The sequence below is a fragment of the Rhamphochromis sp. 'chilingali' genome (genome assembly GCF_963969265.1).
Source record: "Rhamphochromis sp. 'chilingali' genome assembly, chromosome: 8".
In the NCBI taxonomy this organism is placed as follows: domain Eukaryota; kingdom Metazoa; phylum Chordata; class Actinopteri; order Cichliformes; family Cichlidae; genus Rhamphochromis; species Rhamphochromis sp. 'chilingali'.
Genome location: NC_137935.1, coordinates 19,439,911 through 19,461,936, shown reverse-complemented (window position 1 = coordinate 19,461,936; position 22,026 = coordinate 19,439,911). Strand labels below are relative to the sequence as shown.

Sequence of the window (22,026 nt, the reverse complement as noted above, 5' to 3'; positions counted from 1 at the left end):
CCTTCAGATTCTGACATGACTGTATTAAGTAGAGTCTTCACATTTTGTTGGTTGCTCTCAGGGGGAATATAGAGATTGATTAGTGTCACCGCCTCCCCTTCTAGTTTACCTCTTACAATAATGTATCTCCCCTCACTGTCCCGAATTTCTTTAGAACATTCAAAATTAACTGAATTTTTAATAAGTATTGCTACCCCCCTTTTACGACTTTTCTTGCAAGTACTATAGTAAGAATTTCTGTACCCAAATTTCTTCAATTTATCATGCTCTTCCTGCGACAAATGTGTTTCCTGTAGATATATTACATTGGCATTAAGCTTTCTCATTTTGAGTATCACTTTGCTTCTTTTAATTGGGTTATTCATCCCATTGACATTCATTGACACCAGCGTTATATTCCTCATCTTTTCACTGTTAAGTTTTGCTTTATTTTTGGCTTATCACTATCATAGCATCCCACACTAACTCTAAGAACTTGGAACAAGATAACAAGAAACTTAAGAGAAACTGAAAATACGTATTTCTTACCCACAGCGTCCCTGTGGTTCGTGGGGTATATCCCTTTCAGATTAGGGGCCCCCGTGAGATCCAACATAGGTTCCTTAAGAAAAAAGAAAAAAAAAAAGAAAAGAAAACCTACCACTTTCCGGTCTACCTTGCCTTGAAAAGTAACAGAGTAATGAACCTTTAGTTTCAGAGTTCTACTGTTCAGTCATTTCCACCGGATTCAAATGTTTGTATCCTCACTTATAAGTTCTCGGTGTTAGATCGCTGCCATCCCAATGCATTTTGCAGTCGCTCCTCCAGCATCGTGCTTTCCCCGCTCCGCTGCGGCACCTCCACCTGTATTCCTCTCCTCCTTAGCTCCTCCGCCGCCGCCCGGCCACTGTCATATGTCCTGGCGCCGCTCTCCCAGTGGATCCTGATTCTGGTCAGAGGCGTCTGGAAGCGTAGTCATGATCAAAGAAAAGCTGCTTATCCTGATGTACAACCTTTTTCTTCCACGCTGCCTTCAGCACCATCTCCTTGGTTGAGAACTGAAGAAAATTAACCACCACCGATCGCGGAGGTTTTTCTGGTCCGGGTTTTGGCACCAGAGCTCTGTGCGCCCGCTGAATATTTAGAGCAGAATCCGGCGGGAGCGAAAGCTCAGCTCTCAACAAGTCCTCCACACACTGCAGCACAGAGTTTCCTTCAGAGCCCTCTTTTAGGCCAAAAATGCGAATGTTGTTCCGTCGGCTACGGCCTTCCAAGTCAGCCAGTTTCGTCTGAATATTCCGTTGTTGCTGAAGCGACTGGATTAGAGCGTCTTTTGCGGCCAAATTCCACCTTTCCATCTCTTCCAGTCTTTTCTCAGCTTCTTCGAGTCTGGTCTCATGGCTAGCTAGCTCGTTCGCAGTTTCTGCCAGCTTTGTATTAATGTCTTTCTTGAAGCTGTCGAATTCGTCCTTCATTTCTTGTGTGATGTCTTTCTTAAACGTGGCAAACTCGGTTTTAAACTCTGCTTTAAGTGAGTGAATTTCCTTAATGATGTCCTGGAAGTCTGCGTGAGGGTGGCTAGCTACATCTCCTTCCATCTGCTCGCCTTGCACGCTGTTCTCGGACATGTCTGCGTTGCCCCCTCTTACCAGCTCCACTTGTTTCACAAAATCCTTAATGTTTCCTTGTCTTTTTGACCTTCTTCCACCTTCCATGGCATTTATTACACGGTTTAGCGGTGGAAATATTCGAATTCTGGTTCTCTTTCGAGTTTTGACCGGGAGCTGCAGGTTTATGCTGCCATCTTCCTTACGTCCCCCTAGTGGTCCCCGAAATATATCTTAATAAGTTGAAGCATAAATGATTAAACACATTCATGGTTGAGGTTGTGACTTAGGTTTTAGTGAGGAGAAGCACGGAGGAGTAGAAGCGGGAAGCTTGACAGTAGGATCGACTGTATTGCTAGAGATATTTCTTTCATTTTTGTGTCATATATACAGTCCTGTGAAAAAAGAAGTACACCCTTAGTACTTCCATAGTATTTAAGATGGTAAGTGATGATAATCACTTTAACACTTATGTGATCGATCATCAGAAAGTGTGAGCAAAAGCACAGGTTTTGACAGTTTGCTAGTCTGGAGCCAAAATCTTACCACGAGCGCCCATCCCGGCAAATTCAATCCAAGATCAGATGGTGCAAAGCTCAGAAAAACTGCAAAAAAACCCCGAGAGCTACTTACTCTACAGTGCTCAGTCAGCATCTTAAATGTTGAAGTTCATTAGAGGTTTCAATCAGAAATTGACTGAACAACCTTTCTTGTTTGGAAGGGTTGCCAGAACACGACATGGCAACACAGCTTAGGTCTACAAGGCTGCGTCTGAACAAACCACAAGACTTCTGGAACAAAGTTCACTTTGGATAGATGAAACCAAAGTGGACTTTTCTGGCAGTAACACACAGTGCCATGTTTGAATGAACCAAACACAACTTGATGATTCAGTCTTTGTCTTGTTTTGCAGCAGCCACGGGACCTGGGTACCTTGCAGGTGTTAAACCCACTTCTGTATACCCTTATTTATCCCTTACTGACTTCTACTAAAGGTGGTTCTACAAGCTATTGAACCATGGGGTGTGCTTAGTTATCACAGTCTTCTGAAAACTTTCTTTTTCACATGGATTCATAGAGATATTTTTAGGCTTACTCGCTTAAAAAAGTTTAAAGGAAGCATATACTGTAAATAGGTACAGTAGAGCAAATGTCAATGTTATACTGACTTTTACAAAAAGTTACAAAATACTAAAAAAAAAAAAAAAAAAGCACAGCGATCACGTAGAATGTGAGTATGATATCAAATGAGACTGCTTTGAAGAATTCACCGGGATTGTCTGGAGAGCAGAGAATGCCCGGGAGAGAGAACAAATGAAACAATACCTATACAGTTACAAAGCATCTTTGGTTGTTCTGCACCTACATTAGAGTATATTGAGATTCTGGAATTCAAGGGTGCGCTGGGTAGACCGATAAAAACTTAGACACAGCGGCAAACTTGCCGGCACATAGGCACATAGGCACCCAGGCACAAACACGGAAATTTGCATGTACATGCATATTACAGACACACACACACTCACACACACGCAGCCAAGCAACACATACACAGCCTCACCCAGCCTTGAAATCCGTTAAGACTGGGGATCTTGCAAAACAGCTCATCCATTCTGCTTTTGATCTATTCCCCATCTCCAGCCTGCAAAGTGCAAACTGAGAAAAACAAAAGAGGAAAGGGGACTGCTGTACGTCTCCCAGAGACCAAACAAAGGCTAGAATGGGAGACACACACAAAGGATGCCGGTGTGTGAGTCTCTTCTTCCACAAATTCAATATGAATTTCAATATGCAGTCACTGATTCAGCACGGGGAAGAACATTTTGAGAAGATTCAGGAGGATTGCACTGATTTTGCATTTGATTGCTTACAATTCAGAATGCCTTGCTTTGAATGGTGCCACCAAATGTGCCTGGAACTTGTTTCTTGCACTCAGGGGGTGGGTGCAGATGTTTTAAATCTTATCTTTGAGATGCTGAAGAATTCCTTCAAGGTTTCTGACGAATCTTGCCAAAAAAAATAGTGAAAGTAAAAATATCCAGAGGGAGAATATGTCAAAAGACAACAAATGTGGCTTGTAAACAATGCTGCCTAGCTTCCCCCTGTCCCAGGCATTTAAATCAACAGCTGTATCATAAATCCGACACAGTCTCCAAGTGTGCTACATCCTTGCGTGTATGTGTGTGTGAGTGCAAGAGAAAGAAATAAGCACGTCAGATAGAGTTAGTCTTGTAGTTTTATACAGTGTGCACACACGCTCGGTGCACAGATCAGCACGAACCCATTCATGTTAGGCCAGATATTCTAATCACACTTCAAAAGTGATACATTCAATTACATTTGTGACTTGCGATTAGCATTCATCCACACTCAAGAAAATTAAATGAAAATGAAATGAGGAGAAATGTAATAAGAAAAAGACTTGCTAGCAGACAAGTAGTTTTCTCTTAGAATTCATAGCTTCTCTGACCTCCAGGACTGTGTGCAGCGCTCATAACAGAGACAGCTTTGTGCGCAATAAACTAGAGGGGACGAAGCCGCTCGTAACCAATCCACAGTTTAGTGACATTAGCAAGAGGCCATGTAGCTTTTCTACTGTAACTAAACTTTATGTAACAGGTTCCTACACCAGGGCACTTTTTTCTCCCCCTACACTAAAAGGCTTTTCCAAACCTTTCCTCTAAGTTTACATGGTGGTATGATAAAAAAAATAAAAGTCAGTGTGCGCTGATCAGAGAGCATCACTAATGCTGGTGAGATTAAAGCAACATAAAAAGAAGGAGCTACTCTGGGGAGGACTGATTGTTAAAAAAAATGAAGAAAGCATGCAAAAGGTTGTTTGAGGAAGTGATAAAAAGGAAAGTGTTTGCTAAAAATCACAAATTTAATTTAAAATTTGACAAGGAGGATTTAAACATCTAAATGTCCTGGGGGAAAAAATAACGTATACTTTTAGTCTTCACAAAAATTCCCTCAAAACAACAACAACAATGAAACGAACAACAGGATGTTTAAAAAACTACACACACACACACACACACACACACACACACACACACACACACACACACACACACACACACACACACACACACACACACACACACACACACACACACACACACACACAAACCCAGCTATAGCAGTTTGATGCTAAGAACAAATATTTGGTCCTGCGTTGCTTGTGAATGCTGATACTAGGATATAGTTTGCAACACATATAGTAAGATACATTTAAGAAAAGCCCTTCCGGCAGGATCTTGGATCCACTCATCAGAGATGCTCGGCAATATTTCAGGGCCAATTTTATTTTACAGTGAAATAATGCAGCTGCATTGCATACTGGCAAAGAAACGTGAGATTTATACCACAACAATGTGTTTTCCCCTGCTTGCAAATAGCAGCTTTAGCTCAAACGAATACCACATACTTGCTTTGCTGCCATATTTGTTCCTGTCTGGAGAGCCGTTCTCATGGATTTGAAATTTCACAAGTTATTTATGGATTTTGAAGAATGGGGTGTCAAACACAAGGCCCGCGGGACCAGAATGGACCTAGCAAAAACACTCCAATCTGGCTCACTGGATGGCATTGTAAAATGTGAAGGGGGGCATTAACTTTGGAAGTCTTCTAACTTTTCCTACTGATAAGACCTCCCCCCAATGGCTCATACTACACTAAAGTAAGGAAATAATAATTACAGTAAAACTAAAACTATCTACAATAGAAAACTCATCTTTTTACAATGGGTAGTTAACGCGTAGTTAAAAGAAAGGGGAGTTTCTTTGGTACGACCCACTTGACATCAAAGTGGGTTGTGTGCGGCCAACGATGTAAAAGGAGTTTGACATCCCTGTCAGATCAGGTTTTGAGCCAAATAAAGACCCAGGAGCAAAAGTTGGGCCAGGAAATATACAGCACCAGAACACCTTATTTAAAGAGAACATTTTGAGGTCCTTTATTCTATTAAAACAGCTAGACTTGGTGTAAATGCGCTGCTACAAAATAAGATATGAGCGTTCCCTCTTATGTGGACACACACATGCTTGAGTCGCACAGCTGCAGGAGATCAGAGGCCTGCCTCACTTTGTAAACATACTCTAACCTTAGTGGCAGCAGATCTAGCAGTGGTCCTTGTGTATTTAGACCATGTATGTCTATCAGACCTGGTTAAGATGTACTCATCTCCGCTGGAGCCTGAGGCAGAAAAAGAGATCCAAGCCACGTCATGGTGTGCTGAGCTACACCAGGCCCCTATGATAATGCCCTTCAAGGAAAGGAAAAAAAAGGGTGGAGGCAGTCTTGAATCTGTCAGCCCCCCCCCCAATCCTCTCTCCCCCGTACCTGTCCCTCTCCCTCACATTGCAGCAGTGGATGGAAATTGAATTGAGTACATCTGCATCTGCAGCAGCGGGGGCAGCTAGAGTAATAGTGTTCTGAGAGATGGGTTGGGAGCAAAGAAAAGGGGAGGGGAGGTAAAAAGCAGATTGCCATAATAAACGCAGGAGCAGTGCTGACAGAAAATAAATAAATCCAATAGAAAACGGAAAGAAATTGTACGAGCACATCCACCCTTTAACGGGGGAGGTATTTGTGTAAATAACACAGCTCAAATAGCTCCATGCAAATTGAAGTGGTGCCCACTCAGTACGTGTGTGTGTCCGAGAGTGAAAGCATGTGCCTTTATGCGTCTAGGATATTCCAGGCACTCAGCATTCCCCTCAGATAAAGGGAAGCAGATGAGGATAAAAAGAGCCTCCTCTTACTTCATCACTTCCGTTGCCTCGCTCCATCTTTAAAGACCTTGGCACAAGGACACACGGGGACTATAGTTGATTAAAAAAGCAATCTGGCTGTAAATGTTCGAATGATAATACAGGAAATTGGAAAAGGTCTATGGAGGCTGGTCTGGATGATTTAACAGTTTATTGATGATCTCGCAAAGATTCACTATATGTTCGGCGGGATGAAGAACCAAAAAAACAAAAGGATAAAAAAAGAAAAAAGAAAATCAATATCCAAGATAAAGGAAGGCGCACAGCAACCGAGGACTGTTTATTTACATCAGCAAAACAAATGGTTTGAATAGTGGCTGCCACACATGAAACTGCGCGAAATGAGGCAAAATAATCAAAATAAATTTGTGTTGTGCCAACAAAAAAAGAAATTGGTTCCATATATTTGGATCATTCACATCACTCCTTTTGCCCAATCGTACGTAATCTGCCCCGATTAGAAAGGCATGAGTTGGGGAAGTTACTCGGGGTTACCAGCTTGTGCAGATGCTCGGGCTGGTGGTGTTTCTGTTACCATCCATCCATTTTCTTCTATTTATGCAATTCAGGGTGGTAAAGGTGGGGCACACCCAGGACAGGTTGGCGATCTCTCACAGGGTCAACACACAAAGACAACCACGGTCTATTTAGAATCACCAATTAACTTAACATGCATGTCTTTGTACTGTGGGAGGAAGTTAAGAGGACCCAGTGATAACCCACACAGACAGTGGGAGAACATGTAAACTCCACTCCACGATCTTGTTGGTGTGAGGTGACGGTTACTAACCACAGCACCACAGCACCGCCCGTTTCTGTCCCATAAGTTTTAACAATGAAAGGAAAGAACTCCATTTAACAACATGTTTTTGAGTTATGTTTATGGTATGAGTCATGAAAACAAAGGAGAGTTTCAGTCACTAACAGAGCGCTTCAAATTCTTTTGTTGTTCTTTGACCTTTGAAAAGCTGAAGCAGTTTCCGCTCAGCTCAAATACCAATACACAGCAACCTTGGAAGCCTTTTAAACAAAAACACACACACGCCCGTGTATAACTGTCAAAGTCAAATCTTGCACGCAAACTGTGCCAAGCAGCTTTGGACTCAATAATGAGAACAATTTGCCTCAAGTCATGCTGCAGTTGGCCTTTAGTCTTTCCCACTCATGGCCAGCGTGTGCAGGTCTAACATGCTCTTAACTGACTTCCAGCATCATGGTCTCTTTCAGCCACCACCTCAACAGTTTCTATTTCTTCCTCCCTTTCCTCCGCCCACCCCTCAGGTGGCTTCTACGCTAAAGACGTGATTTAAAGCCTCCATTAAAAAGCTTAATGAGCAATATTCTTCCTTCCAAGAAGTCACCAGGAGAGTTTGCAGCTCACCATGTGCATGTCGCACGTACAAACACATACAAATACGCAGGACACCGAAAGGCTTGTGCAGCTTTTATAGCACCCTCTTCTGCATTCTCACATGCTCTCACACAACAGAGCCTAGCAGTAACAGGCAACAGCTTGCCTAATCCAAACTGCAATAATTACTCATTTTACAGCTTCCTCCAATTAACCGGCGTGCTGCTGTCATTGAGCTCCATGCAGAAAATGAGGGCCAGTCCACAGAGGCTAGGGGGAGCTGGAGAGAGAGAGCGGCTGGACTGTAGAGTCAGTCTGTGCTGCAGTGTGTTTGTTTTGGAAAGGGTTTGTGCCCCCGCTAAACCACCATAAATGGTGGTGGGCTTGTTGTGTATGATTGTGTACAGAGCCAGGAAAGCGGGCAGCAGGGGATGGGACCAACCCCATCAATGCTTTCACATAAGCTCTCACAAAAACACACAAACACACAAGTATGAATAAAAAAGGAATGCATGCAGATGAAGACACGCAGGCACACTGGCTGGTGGTTGCTAGATCAGTCAGAGGTCCTACAGCTGCTGTAGCCCAGTATCATAAAAAAATGGGAACCGATCCTCCAAACAGCAAACTGCTGTAATCCACTCCAGCAGGAAACAGTGTCATCATTTGATGCTCCTGGAGAGAGAAGAAAGCAGCCGGCATTCAAAAGAACAGGTTGAGTCGCATTATCTATTTGTATATATCCAGATTGATAGTGTTTTACAGATTAACCCCGGTGTTCACACCATCTGGAGAGTACTCCCCCAGAAACATGTTCACGTTAAACTGCAAGCCAAGGAGTTCTTTGTGCTGTACTTCTTCATCTAGCTCATTACACAAGACCCACTGTGGAACAGGATTACCCTGTGTCTTAAAATGAAATGATTAGTCGTTTCAGTCAGAAATGTGGGTGGAGGTCATTGTCATTGCCTTTAATATTAGGTCTGGTAGAACAGGAATGAAAAAAACAGAGTCCCGGCTGTTATTTTCTGTGCAGATTATAATTTTACAGTTTCTGATTTTACAGCTTTGTCTTTGCCTCTTTTCTTTCTGTCCTATTTTTCTCTTGCGTGCCCTTTCTGTCTCATTTACTTTCTGCCTGTCAGCCTGTACCCTCATCGCTCATTTTTCCTCCCCTCTCGCCCCTCACCTGCCTCTCTCACCTCCTCTGAGCATTAGTGTTGGTGCCTCGGCCAGAACACGGACAAAGTCATGCCAACTTCACCATCATCGCTGGCCCACCTGGCTGCCGGCGCAAGAGCAGCTGGGAAATTTACTTTGCCTGCCAAGACTCAACAACAAATATTATTGCACGAGGCAGCCGCATCATATTCTGGAAATAGGGTAGGTTAATTGAACTGTCATGTGAAATGGTTTCAAGTTTTCAGAAATTACCAAAATGTGATCAAATTAAACTCGTACAGTTAACGCGCTCTGGGTGGAACGCTTCTTATCTCGAATCAGACTCATTTGGTCAAAATTGCTAAAGAAGCAAAAAGAAAACTATCTAGTTCTCTGACTTAAGGTTTGAAAGTAAAGTACTAATAAAGTGTAAACATTTGGAGTTTGACTAGTACTAATTAAAGCCCAAAGTTGATGCAAATATTATTGTATAAGTTGCTTTTTTTGTCTTTTAGAAGACAAAGAAAGAATGAGTACAGCCTCATTGTCATTCACTGCTACAGATGTGGAGGTCTGACGCATGGGTAGAGTATTTGATGTAAAAATAAAGCTTGATGAGTTTCTCCAAATCATATTAATCATGTGCTCCAGCACAAACGCTGATTACCACTCGAGTCACAGCTGATCGTTTATCATTTATCATTAGGTTATAAAATAATTCAGAAAACAAACCCCGTTTAGTGACTAGGCCGACTGATCGGTAAATAGGACATAAAGACGTAAAGATACAGTGGGGCAAAAAAGTATTTAGTCAGCCACCGATTGTGCAAGTTCCCCCACCTAAAATGATGACAGAGGTCAGTAATTTGCACCAGAGGTACACTTCAACTGTGAGAGACAGAATGTGAAAAAAAAATCCATGAATCCACATGGTAGGATTTGTAAAGAATTTATTTGTAAATCAGGGTGGAAAATAAGTATTTGGTCAATAACAAAAATACAACTCAATACTTTGTAACATAACCTTTGTTGGCAATAACAGAGGTCAAACGTTTACTATAGGTCTTTACCAGGTTTGCACACACAGTAGCTGGTATTTTGGCCCATTCCTCCATGCAGATCTTCTCGAGAGCAGTGATGTTTTGGGGCTGTCGCCGAGCAACACGGACTTTCAACTCCCGCCACAGATTTTCTATGGGGTTGAGGTCTGGAGACTGGCTAGGCCACTCCAGGACTTTCAAATGCTTCTTACGGAGCCACTCCTTTGTTGCCCGGGCGGTGTGTTTTGGATAATTGTCATGTTGGAAGACCCAGCCTCGTTTCATCTTCAAAGTTCTCACTGATGGAAGGAGGTTTTGGCTCAAAATCTCACGATACATGGCCCCATTCATTCTGTCCTTAACACGGATCAGTCGTCCTGTCCCCTTGGCAGAAAAACAGCCCCATAGCATGATGTTTCCACCCCCATGCTTCACAGTAGGTATGGTGTTCTTGGGATGCAACTCAGTATTCTTCTTCCTCCAAACACGACGAGTTGAGTTTATACCAAAAAGTTCTACTTTGGTTTCATCTGACCACATGACATTCTCCCAATCCTCTGCTGTATCATCCATGTGCTCTCTGGCAAACTTCAGACGGGCCTGGACATGCACTGGCTTCAGCAGTGGAACACGTCTGGCACTGCGGGATTTGATTCCCTGCCGTTGTAGTGTGTTACTGATGGTGACCTTTGTTACTTTGGTCCCAGCTCTCTGCAGGTCATTCACCAGGTCCCCCCGTGTGGTTCTGGGATCTTTGCTCACCGTTCTCATGATCATTTTGACCCCACGGGATGAGATCTTGCGTGGAGCCCCAGATCGAGGGAGATTATCAGTGGTCTTGTATGTCTTCCATTTTCTGATGATTGCTCCCACAGTTGATTTTTTCACACCAGGCTGCTTGCCTATTGTAGATTCACTCTTCCCAGTCTGGTGCAGGTCTACAATACTTTTCCTGGTGTCCTTCGAAAGCTCTTTGGTCTTGGCCATGGCGGCGTTTGGAGTGTGACTGTTTGAGGCTGTGGACAGGTGTCTTTTATACAGATGATGAGTTCAAACAGGTGCCATTCATACAGGTAACGAGTGGGGGACAGAAAAGCTTCTTACAGAAGACGTTACAGGTCTGTGAGAGCCAGAGATTTTCCTTGTTTGAGGTGACCAAATACTTATTTTCCACCCTACTTTACGAATAAATTCTTTACAAATCCTACCATGTGAATTCATGGATTTTTTTTTCACATTCTGTCTCTCACAGTTGAAGTGTACCTCTGGTGCAAATTACTGACCTCTGTCATCATTTTAAGTGGGGGAACTTGCACAATCGGTGGCTGACTAAATACTTTTTTGCCCCACTGTAGATGTGTAGCTGTACACTCATCCGAAAAGGTTTTTGCCTGAGCAATAACTTAAGCCTCTTTTCCAACAGCACCTACTCAGCTTGACTGTACTTGACTCTGTTTGATTTTTAGGGTTTTCCAATCAGTGCAGGTACCTGGTATCAGGTACTTTTTTAGTACCTACTTGGCCAGGAAACATGAGAGCGACTTCTTCACAAAAGTCAAACCCGCCATCTTTGATACCCAGCAATGAGGGGAAATAGCTACAAACAAACCAACACTGCAATCCAGCGACACGGTGCAGATATTTACCATGAGCTCAGCAGCAGGTGAAACCATTGCCTTGATGTCCTCCGTTGTTGTGTTGTGTTTGTGTCATATGCAAATGATGTCATGGGACATTCAGGCTGCTTTGCTATAATGACCCCACCCACGTTGAGGTGGTACTCAACTGTAATGGAAAATGATCGAATGTAATGGAAAGCGTCTCACATCATTGCCGTTTGCAGGCATTTGATTATGCACAGCTCTCTTAAGGTCCCACCATAGCATTTCAATAAGGTTACTGCCTGGACTGGACCATTGTGGCACATAGATTCTTTTCTGTTGTAGATTTGCTGGTGTCCTGTTGCATGACCCCATTCAGTTGTCAGACAGATGTCCTCATATTTGACTCTAGAATGCTTTGGTATACAGACTGCAAGGCCCCCAGGTCCTGTGGCTGCAAGAAAAAAACTCCTGAATCATCACCCCCTCAATCACTATGGCTACATGGCTGCCAGTTGATCTGAGGTGTGTGTGTGCTGATACCCTGTGTTTGTGGCTCTGTGTATTATGGCTAAACATCTCTACTTTGGTCTCATTTGTCCAAAGGACATTTTTTCAGCAGTCTTATGGTTTCTTCAGATGAGAGGGAGAAGACACTCTTCTCCCGGCAGCCCTGGAGGCCTGTAAATTCTGAAATGTAGCTCTTGGGTTTTTTGCTGCTTCTCTGAACACTGCATAGTCTAACCCAAGGGTGAATTTGCAGGGATGTCCACAAGATTGTTAACACAAACTTGAATGCTCCACACCAACAAACACAGAGGTGCTTACTGATAATCAGTTAATTGAGTGCACTTGATTGGTAGGGCCCTGCTGCGACTTCTTAATTCATATGGAAGCAACGGGGACAACAAGGGCAACAGGTAAGTAGATTATTAGTAGTTACAGTTATGTTGTTACTTGCGTTGAAATTGTGCTTCTGTTATCTGCAAGACAGATAGTTGGATAGATGGATGGATAGCAGCAAACTGTTCTAATGTGTGAAATGCCTGCCAGAGAAATTCAATTTGTGACAGTGATTGGCTGTAGAGTGTTGTGCCCCTAAGGAACTGATGATCACATGTTTGGGGATCTTCAGTGCAGCCACAGGACTGAGGGTGCGATGGGTGCCACTGGGTAAGGAAAGACGGAGGAAGCAGGGTAGAGAAATGGAGGCCGGTGGCTGTGCATATTATGCCTCATTGCTCTCTATTTCCCAACAGCGTTGGCTGATGCATGACATTCTTTTTTCTTTCAGGTTGCATTTTAAATGAATGACCTCTCCCTAATGCACATTCATTGGCGAGACACAGTGTGGGCATCGTAGACAATGCTGCTGCTATTCTATTTTTACAAAACAAAAGACCTGAAGTATCAACTTGTCATGTGCATACTGGTAAATATTCGGCTAAAACTGCGTGTGTAGGTGTGACTGTATGTGTGGGCAGCGGGCCACCTTGCTTATCTCTGCCAAGGCCCTAGCACCTCTGGTGTCTGCCTGGCTGAGGCAGCCCCAACCCAAAAGCAAGTGGGAGGTGTTATTCAACAAATCAAACAACACCCCCCCACCCCGTCTAACACCTTCCTTTTTCCATTACCATAACTATAAAGCAGGGTCTTTATAATGCTTCTGGTTGAAATCATCACATTAGGCTTGATAGTATCCATCCTTCTGCTTGACTGGACTAGTGCCAGTCTAACAAAAGGGGACATGAGGAAACACAGACAAGGTTAAAAAATGCAGATGGGCCACAGTGTCTGACTGTTTCATGGGTTGCCTGGATAAGATTGCCCTCACACTCAGACGGGAACTCAATCTCTGCTTTCAAGGAGATCTTTTCAACTAAAAGGGTCAAAAGATTTGAAGCGCTATGAAATACGGTGAAGTCTCGTCTCTGTACTATCAAATCTGTCCCTACCTTATCAGTGGCAAAGCAGAGTAACAACAACTACTTAAAATGCTGTAGGTAAGAAAGGGAACAGGAGACATCGGCTGTCAAGATGAAATGTAAAATACTGAGTCCTGGCATCCAAAACAGGGAATACATAATAAGGGAAGATGATAGACTTTAAGTCCATTGGCTGAATAATAACAGTAATAGACAATAAGAGGAATAGAATAAAAGAATTATTGCTGCTGTATTTCAAAAATACTGAGCTAGTTTAGACATTGTTTTTTTTCTCATTGTTTTGATATGCCTGCTTTAGAATTCCAGCTACAGTATTAAAATATGATCCACAGGTCATGCATGTGTGTACATTTATGATCTGTTTATCAAACGAACACTTGCCTTTGCACTGGCAAACCATGCCATATGTATATGTATTTCTTGCCCAGCACTGAAGTGTTTATGGATAAAAATACCCATTTTATTTTTAAAGGAAATGTCATGTCCCTGTATGCATGTATAAAATTTGACGCACTGTCATATATAAGCCATTTCATACACAGTCAGAACCTTTTAACTGTATTACGCACATTACTCAGTTTCCTACATGAACCACACTGCAGTGCCTGTTGCAAAACATCAGTGTACAAAACTATAAACTATACTTGTGTGTCTCATGTGAGAGGTGCTATCTTTGTAAATATTCTAAAGCCCAAAGTTACCAGGCTGCTACCATAAAAGCAAACATGACAACAGACAGATTCTCAAAACTTTTGCTGCTTGTGTGATGATGTTTGCCTTTGAATCCTTTCTGCCTCACATATAACCAAGATTTGTACCTGGGAGATCACCCACAGCTTTTTAATGCTGGTGACGGCTTGGCCCCACTGGGCATTTGGAGATGGAGCTGATGGATGGGAGGATACAGTGGGCTATCAATTTGCTTGAATAAACGTCCCCCCAGCAAGTCTTGAATTTGAAACAGTGTTTTTGTTTTTCCCTGCTTTACCAAACATTTGGCCAGGGGTTCTTTATCGGGCAGACATAAGTAGACAAATTTTATGAATTTCAAATTCATTTTAATATTCAGACATTTTTTCCAAAAATAAAATGTGCTGGGGTGACAGTTTTGATTATAGGATTTATGGCTATCCAAACTTTTTGAACAGGTTTTAAAATGAGACTCTGGAGAGTAACAGTGAACTTTAATATGATTGGTCAGCAGACAGAAAAGGACAAGAGTCAGTGTTCTGCATTTTCCCATTTCTGACAAATAGATTAAAAAAGACCGCTTACGCTGTAGAAAATTAAGAGCCATATAACAAGACTGGTTATAAAAGAAACTTATGCTAAAACCTCTTTATGGGGTTTTAAAAATTCCTCTTTGCAGGAACAAACAGTTGCTGCAAGTCAGATATTAGAGATCTGAGGCCTAATGCTTTCAAATTTGGTAATCCTTCAGATGAAGCATCAAAAAGCTCTGCTATAACATCTTCAGCCCCTGAATAATAGATATAGAACATAGCTCAAATGCACCAGAAGCTGTGTTATCCATTCATTAACAGACCATATTCAATGCTGCTAAAAGCTTTTCATCACTTACATTTGATTACTGACCCTTTATATTCTTTGTAATCCCTGTAAATGTCCTTAATCTATTAGGAACTATATGAAATGATGTACCCAGGCATACACTGAATTGGTCTTGGACCCTGATTCTGTTTGATTTTTAATTCACTTTCATACTTCACACTTGAACATGATTTTGTATTCTGAGTCTTAAGCTCTTAGTTTCAGCTTCGATTTTTTCTTATAGTTTTTGTCGACCATGTGTTGTCTCTAGCTTTACTTCTTGTCTTTTACCTTAATTGTGTTCAGCTATGGTTAGTTTCACTCCTGTTTCAATTCCCTTGGTACCTCGTGTGTATTTACAGTATAGCTTCAGTTTGCATATTGTGCATCTGTTCTGTCATTCCTAGTGTTCCCTATGTGATCTCCCTACTTCATTCCTGGAATTCCAAGTGTTTGAGTTTATCCTTTGGATTTGAGACTGTTTTCCCTCAGTTTTTGGATTCATTTCTTTTGATTTTTTTTTTTTTTTTTTAAATTTAATCAGAGTCAATAATAGCTCTGCTACTTCCACATACTCCCAGCCTATGTTCGGTGTAACGTGCTACTGTAATCCACAACATTTTTCAGTAGTTCAGTAATGTAACACATTACTGTTGTAAATTTAGCGATAAATACAGTAGTTACAGTTATTATTGTTGTTACGTGCGTTGTAACGGTGCTTCAGTTATCTGCAAGGTGGGCAGATAGAAAAAACAGATAGACAGATAAAAAAATCTAGCTTTGTTTCCCCCCTAAATTTTGCTTCTTTTCTTCCTCAGCACTTGAGTTAATCACTTGATTTCCGTTCCTATGCAGGGAGAAGGAAAATAACAAGTGGTCTACAGCTTTTGAGGAGTGGAGATATGGTCATTACGTTTATTTTTACTGCACAAAATACCGTGATGGTGAAATCCAAACTGCACCCAAGGCAAACACCTACATAACACCGCTAACAGAACTTCGGCTGGTTTTCAACTTTGCTTTGAGTTCTCGGTTTTGTATTCGTCCACAAAGAAAGATCACGTTTAGCCTCAGGTTTATATTGTTAACTGGTAATTTTGTAACAGTTACATTTCAGATATATTTTTTTAATTGATCCATATGACATTAGTATTGGCATATATATAGCCATGTTTCTAAAACTAATAATAAAAAGAGCAGCAGCTAAGCTGACTTTAAAGGTGACATCTGTGGTTACCTAAATTTATTTCCCACAAAAATATGATTCACCTTCAAAGAGGCACGCTTAGTATTTACTTTTGTCCTCTGGAAACTCAACCTTTTGCAAGTAGGATAATGGAGAGTGTTTGCTCCAAGAGATGTCAGCTGAACAAGGGTTATCACAGCTCCCTGCTGCACAATCCAGCTTCAGTTGCCTTACTGCTATAAAGACAACTGAAACATTTGCCCAAAGTACTGCTCTACTGGGAACAGGACTGTGCCGGAGCGCTTTGTGTTCAGCAATAACATTTATATTATAGCCAGTGTATATCTAAAGAGCAAATCTGTGTGGGTCACTAAAGAAATAATAAGAAAACTGTGTATAAATCTTTTTAACCAATCTCACGAACATTTTACCACCGCTAGGAAGTGCTAGTGTTAGCTGAACCTAAACCTATTTAATCTAAAGAAAGATAATTTCAGCATCAGATCTGTGTGATGGAGGTACTTTACCTGCCTCAGGCCGTCCTTGCTGTTCTGCATGATCCTCAGGGCATAGTTAGACCGCTGTCCTTTGCTGTTGAATTCAATGTGCCCTGTTAGACCTTCCAATTCTACCTATCCAACAAAGAGACGGCACACATGTTAAAAGATATCCCGTCTGCTTCCCTCTCGGCGGTACCTATTGTGAATATGACTTGAGGTTACTTTACTGCTGCTGTCTCTGTATGAGCCGCCTGAGCACTATTTGTCATATTTAAAATAAGAATATGGAGACAAGCTGGTAACAGCTTCAATTTAGGGCAAAAAAGAAGAGTGATTAGTTGTGTCCTCTTTCTCAGAGTGAGAAAGACAAATGGTCTGATATCGAACACGTGTCACATTTAAGTATTTCAGTCACTTACAGTCATTTCGCCCTAACAGGAAAACACATTTTATTCCCTGACAGCACATCTTTATCTCTCCTCCTCCACTGTGTCTCAGTATAATGTAGAGATGAGATAAACTGACCTAGTCGATAGGAAGCATATCGTTAAAGAAGAAGACAGCACGGACATTATCTGCTGTCGGTAAAAATATCTAGACTTTAAAATATCCAATTAGCACGCAAAGAAAGATAGAAGAAAAGCAGTAATGAAGAGCTCAACAAGTATTATCGGACAAGCTACTTTTTGGGGACAGCCTCAGTGACTTCCAGGAGTTTCTGATGCTTGTCAAGAGTTGACAAAACAAAATTTGTGAGCTTTAGAGTTTTGGCAGTACTTCTCAATGTATTACAAAACTGTCATATGTTTACTGACAGCAGATAAAAGTGAATATTAGAGGTGCTGGTACATGAATTTTGTTAAATTATTGGTCAGAGCCACATAGCTGACCTTTCATAACTCTAGGAAAGAAAAAAATCCAGATTTTTCCAAAATTTTCAAGCATTCCTTGAAACTAAGCTTGGACAGTCTTGTAATCTCAATCATTCTCCAGCAGAAGCAGCCTTACCATCCTCAGGTAATTCATGAGGCTGGTGCCGTGCTCCCAGATCTTGGAGGACTTGCAGGAGAGCTGAGTGGCTCCGACGTTCTGGCTACGGTTCAACTCCTGGACCGCCGCCACCACAGCGTATACCGCATCAAAGAGCAAAGCTGACGAGAGCTGCAGAGGCAGAGGGAAGGAGGCAGGTGAATGTATTATGCATACTCACACACACACACACACACACACACACACACACACACACACACACACACACACACACACACACACACACACACACACACACACACACACACACACACACACACACACACAAAGCTGCAAAAACCCAAAGCACACAAACTACAAGCGTAACATATCAGCGGTTAGTGGTTAGCGAGGGGTTAACCAATCCCTCGTGTGGCAACAAGATTATTCCATTAGATCATTAGAAAGACTCTGATCTGCTGACAGCGTTGAAAATCATCTCTCTCTCCCTCCATCTCTCGGAGAGACTCTGTCCTTCCTGCTCTTATCCCCAATGAAGCTGGCACACCCTGACCATTCCAATTACTGCCTGCCTCTCTCAGTCTGGGCCAAAAAACAGTGGGAGAAGCAGCTTTTCCTCTCATCTCCTCTGTACAAACAGCCTCAAAGTCACCGCAACAGCATCCTGCTATGTACGTTTTTATTAAAATGCACGCTGCTTTGCATTAGATTCTCAGTAAAATCCCAAGCCTCAGTGCTGTACATCTGTGTAATGGAACTACAGATTAAACTGATGCTGATAGAAGGCTGAGGGGGATGGTGCTGCGCAGTAAATCTGGGAGGCCAAACAGAACTAAACAGCCATTAAACAGCACAACTCTGATGCATTACACAGCCTTGAATTGACAAATGCTTTTGGCGAATTAAAGGCACCGTTCACCCCAGGATTGCCTCCTACATTTTACATCTTTCAAAAAATAAAATTAAATAAAAATTAAACAATGCACAAACATTTTCTTGTGAGTTGTTTCACAATTATATTACTTTTACTATCTACACCTATCCTCCCACCCTCCAAAAAACTAAAAAGCTAACACTGCAGATCACCTGATGGGGATGTAATTAATGTATCAATGATCATCTTGTCATGCTGTTACAAGCACCATCATCTGTAGAGTGATATGATTGGATGGTGTGGTTCAGCAGCTTCAGGCCAAATATAAAGAATTAAAGTTGAGTTTGCGGTGAGCTGGCTCTTTGAGACTGTGAGGATATTACAGCTGCAGGTTTATGCTGTTTAAGTTCGATTTATCTTTGTGGTGGGAACCAAGGCCAGGCTGCTAACTCAACATGACAATGTGAATGTATTACACTCGTATCTATAAATATCTTCAATTTTGTGAGCCTTTACTTTACAGGAGAAGACTTTAGTGCTGCAATTGTGTACAGAAGACAATATTGTTGCTACACATACTCATGTTTCCTCAGTTCGTCTCCATTTATATTGTTGTACAAGGAACTGTACTGTGAATTTGATGTAAAGCTAATAATATGTTGGCATTTACCCATCTGTGTATCTATGAGGCGCCGTTTGTAAAGTGAAACATGCTGAAATTAACGGCAACATTTTTCCACATTTAGTGCGAAACCTTACAAAAACGTGTTTTCAAGTCATTTTTAAAAAAATATTTAGTAAATTTGTAACTTTTCATATTTAAAACACAATCTTAAATATTAAATCTAAAAATTATATTTAAATCTAAATGTTAAATCTAAATGTTAAATCTAAATGTTACAGGAAACTAAATATTTAGTCAACATTTCATAAAGCTTTTATTTTGGTATTTTCGTTGATCCGTACATGTTAGCTAAATATTTAGTTTCGTGTAACATTTAGATTTAACATTTAACATTTAGATTTAAATATAATATTTAGATTTAACATTTAGATTTAACATTTATAATTGTGTTTTAAATATGAAAAGTTACAAATATTTTACTAAATGTTGTAAAAAATGACTCGAAAAAACATGTTTTTGTAAGGTTTTGAGCTAAATGTGGAAAAATGTTGCTGTTAAATTCAACATGTTTCACTTTACAAACAGCGCCCATGTATCAATCTTGTTTCTCTCACTTTTTTTACCACATCTTTCTTTTCTCTTTATTCTTTAAGAGTAACTTTAATCAGCAGGCTATAATTACATGAGCTGAACAACAGAACATATCAGCAGCTTCTGAAATCTGTGCTTTTTTTAATGTCTTAGCCAATAACACACAGAATTATTGCATTTCCACGCTTTGAAGGCAGCTGTCATGAATTTTTTCCTTTTTTTTGTAATTTCCCAATGCAAATGATGACTTCAGACCTAAAGGAACAAACTTGGTCTTGATTTCTAAACCTGTAAATATTGAAGTGGGGTTTTATGGTCTACCTCAGTACCTAACAGTCCAACTCATGAATGCTGTTTTGACAGTTTGGACCTGTAGGCTTCTTCTAGTTATACTCTGTTTGTATATAAATGAGCTGCACTCTCTAATGAAAAATTCTATGTGCGGTTACTTTAATCAATACTGATGTGAGACTATAAATATCAATTGCGAGATGTTTGAATGCAGCACAATTTGTCTCCCATGAAACCTTCTTCTCTTATAAACTTTCAACCTATCTGCCTACATTTCCTCAGATGATGTGGTGCAAGCCTTTATCTTTAACCCTTGTATGGTGTTCGGGTCTGTGAGACCCGTGTTCAGTTTTTTTCACGTGAAAAATTAAACAATTAATTATTTTTTCACGTGTAAATGTGTTGTGTCTTTCCACTCACTCCACTTGATTATAACTGATTTATTTATAACATTTTATATAAAAGAAAAACGAGAAGCACATTAATTCATAAATGTGATCTAACAAAGGTAAAGGGAAAAAATTAACCATGTTTGCTGTTCATATGTCTTGTAATTGGGATGAAGTAAACATCTGTTGAGTAATTTAACATAAAATTGTTTGATAGTGTTAATTTGGTAAGCCAAAACTCTAGCGGGTCCACCAGACCCATGAACACTGGCTGAGTAACAAAAATACGAACACCACACAAGGGTTAAATGCATCAGTGCAATCTAACACACATATAGGTCAGCGGCTGCATTTGTTGTTTATAAGAGAACGTTTAAAAAGACAGCATATTACGCATGTGCATGTTTAAATGGGTTAATCATGTTCTTGCTCCCATCAGCCTTTAGTCTCTCTGGTTATTAGCTAATTAGCCACAAGTCCTAATTGCTGCAAGCTTAGTGAGTGACCCACTGCACACAGAAGCATTTTTAATGCTAGTTCAAACTGTTCTTAACCTATTTCACCATCCAATTTGTGTGAAGCAAAAACGGGGTGATGAGTGTTTGTTTCATTTTTTAATGTCTCTTCACTTCAAACAGAGGGGATTCATTCATTAATCTGACTTTACTGAATATCTGGCTCCTAATGAAGCCCCCGAGCAAACATAAATCTGCAGTAGTGGCAGTCTTTTTGCACTCAGGTGGGTTATTTTTATTTAAAAAAAAACATTTACAAGGATGAAAACAAACCTGCATTACAGCTTTTCTCAATATTGAGAATATATTGAATTCAGATATATAAATTACATCACTTTTTAATATTGTCTTTAAGGGTTTTTTTTGTTTAAGATGTAAAAATACATAAAATTATTTAATTCAGTTAAACTTTATTTACATAATCCCAATTAACAACAACTGTTACCTCAAGGGGCTTTATGATTTAGGCTACAAAACCCTACAATGTTAAACCAAGCAAAAAGAACAACAATCAGGTAACCCTGTATGAGCAAGCAGTTAGCAACAGTGGGAAGAAAAAACTCCCCTTTAACAGGAAGAAACCTCTTTGTTTTACTTCAAAGCTAATAAATGATGAAAATCAAAACTTTGATTTGTTATATCAACAGTGTAATGTGACGTATATTCATCTTTTGCCGGTAAAAAATTCTGCATTAAGCTTTTTTTTTTTTTTTTACTATTATCCAAGAGCAGAAGTGTAGTCTAATAGCTGGTGCACTTGTACTACTTACTCTGAGAAGTTGCTTTTAATGAGAGACACTATTGAGCAAATGTGGGAGAGTGTCTAGCTTTAAGAGGGATTACTGGGTAGTCAGAGAATAGTCATAAATTTTAGTCTCATAAACAGGCGCTAAACCACAAACAGATAGCGCTCATGTTTGTGCAGGGCATTTACAACACTGTATTTAGTGAGTCTGATGTAAAGAAAACTCGATAAGCCATGTCGTAAAATATGTCAGAGTGTAGTAATAATAATAATAGTACGACATGTTCAAGCATGTGCTTCGCTATTTTG

At 40.7% G+C, this 22,026-nt stretch overlaps 1 protein-coding gene across 1 annotated transcript in view; it reads right to left on the bottom strand.

The window, feature by feature from the left end:
- Nucleotides 1-22,026, bottom strand: part of grik4 (glutamate receptor, ionotropic, kainate 4) — a 364,143-nt gene that overhangs the window by 45,895 nt on the left and 296,222 nt on the right. Inside the window, exons 10-11 of the mRNA XM_080889585.1 lie at nucleotides 17,706-17,858; nucleotides 16,725-16,829 (exon numbers count right to left, since the gene is read on the bottom strand). Of these exons, the coding sequence (XP_080745711.1) occupies nucleotides 16,725-16,829; nucleotides 17,706-17,858 (258 nt within the window). The remainder of the gene's footprint in view (nucleotides 1-16,724; nucleotides 16,830-17,705; nucleotides 17,859-22,026) is intronic.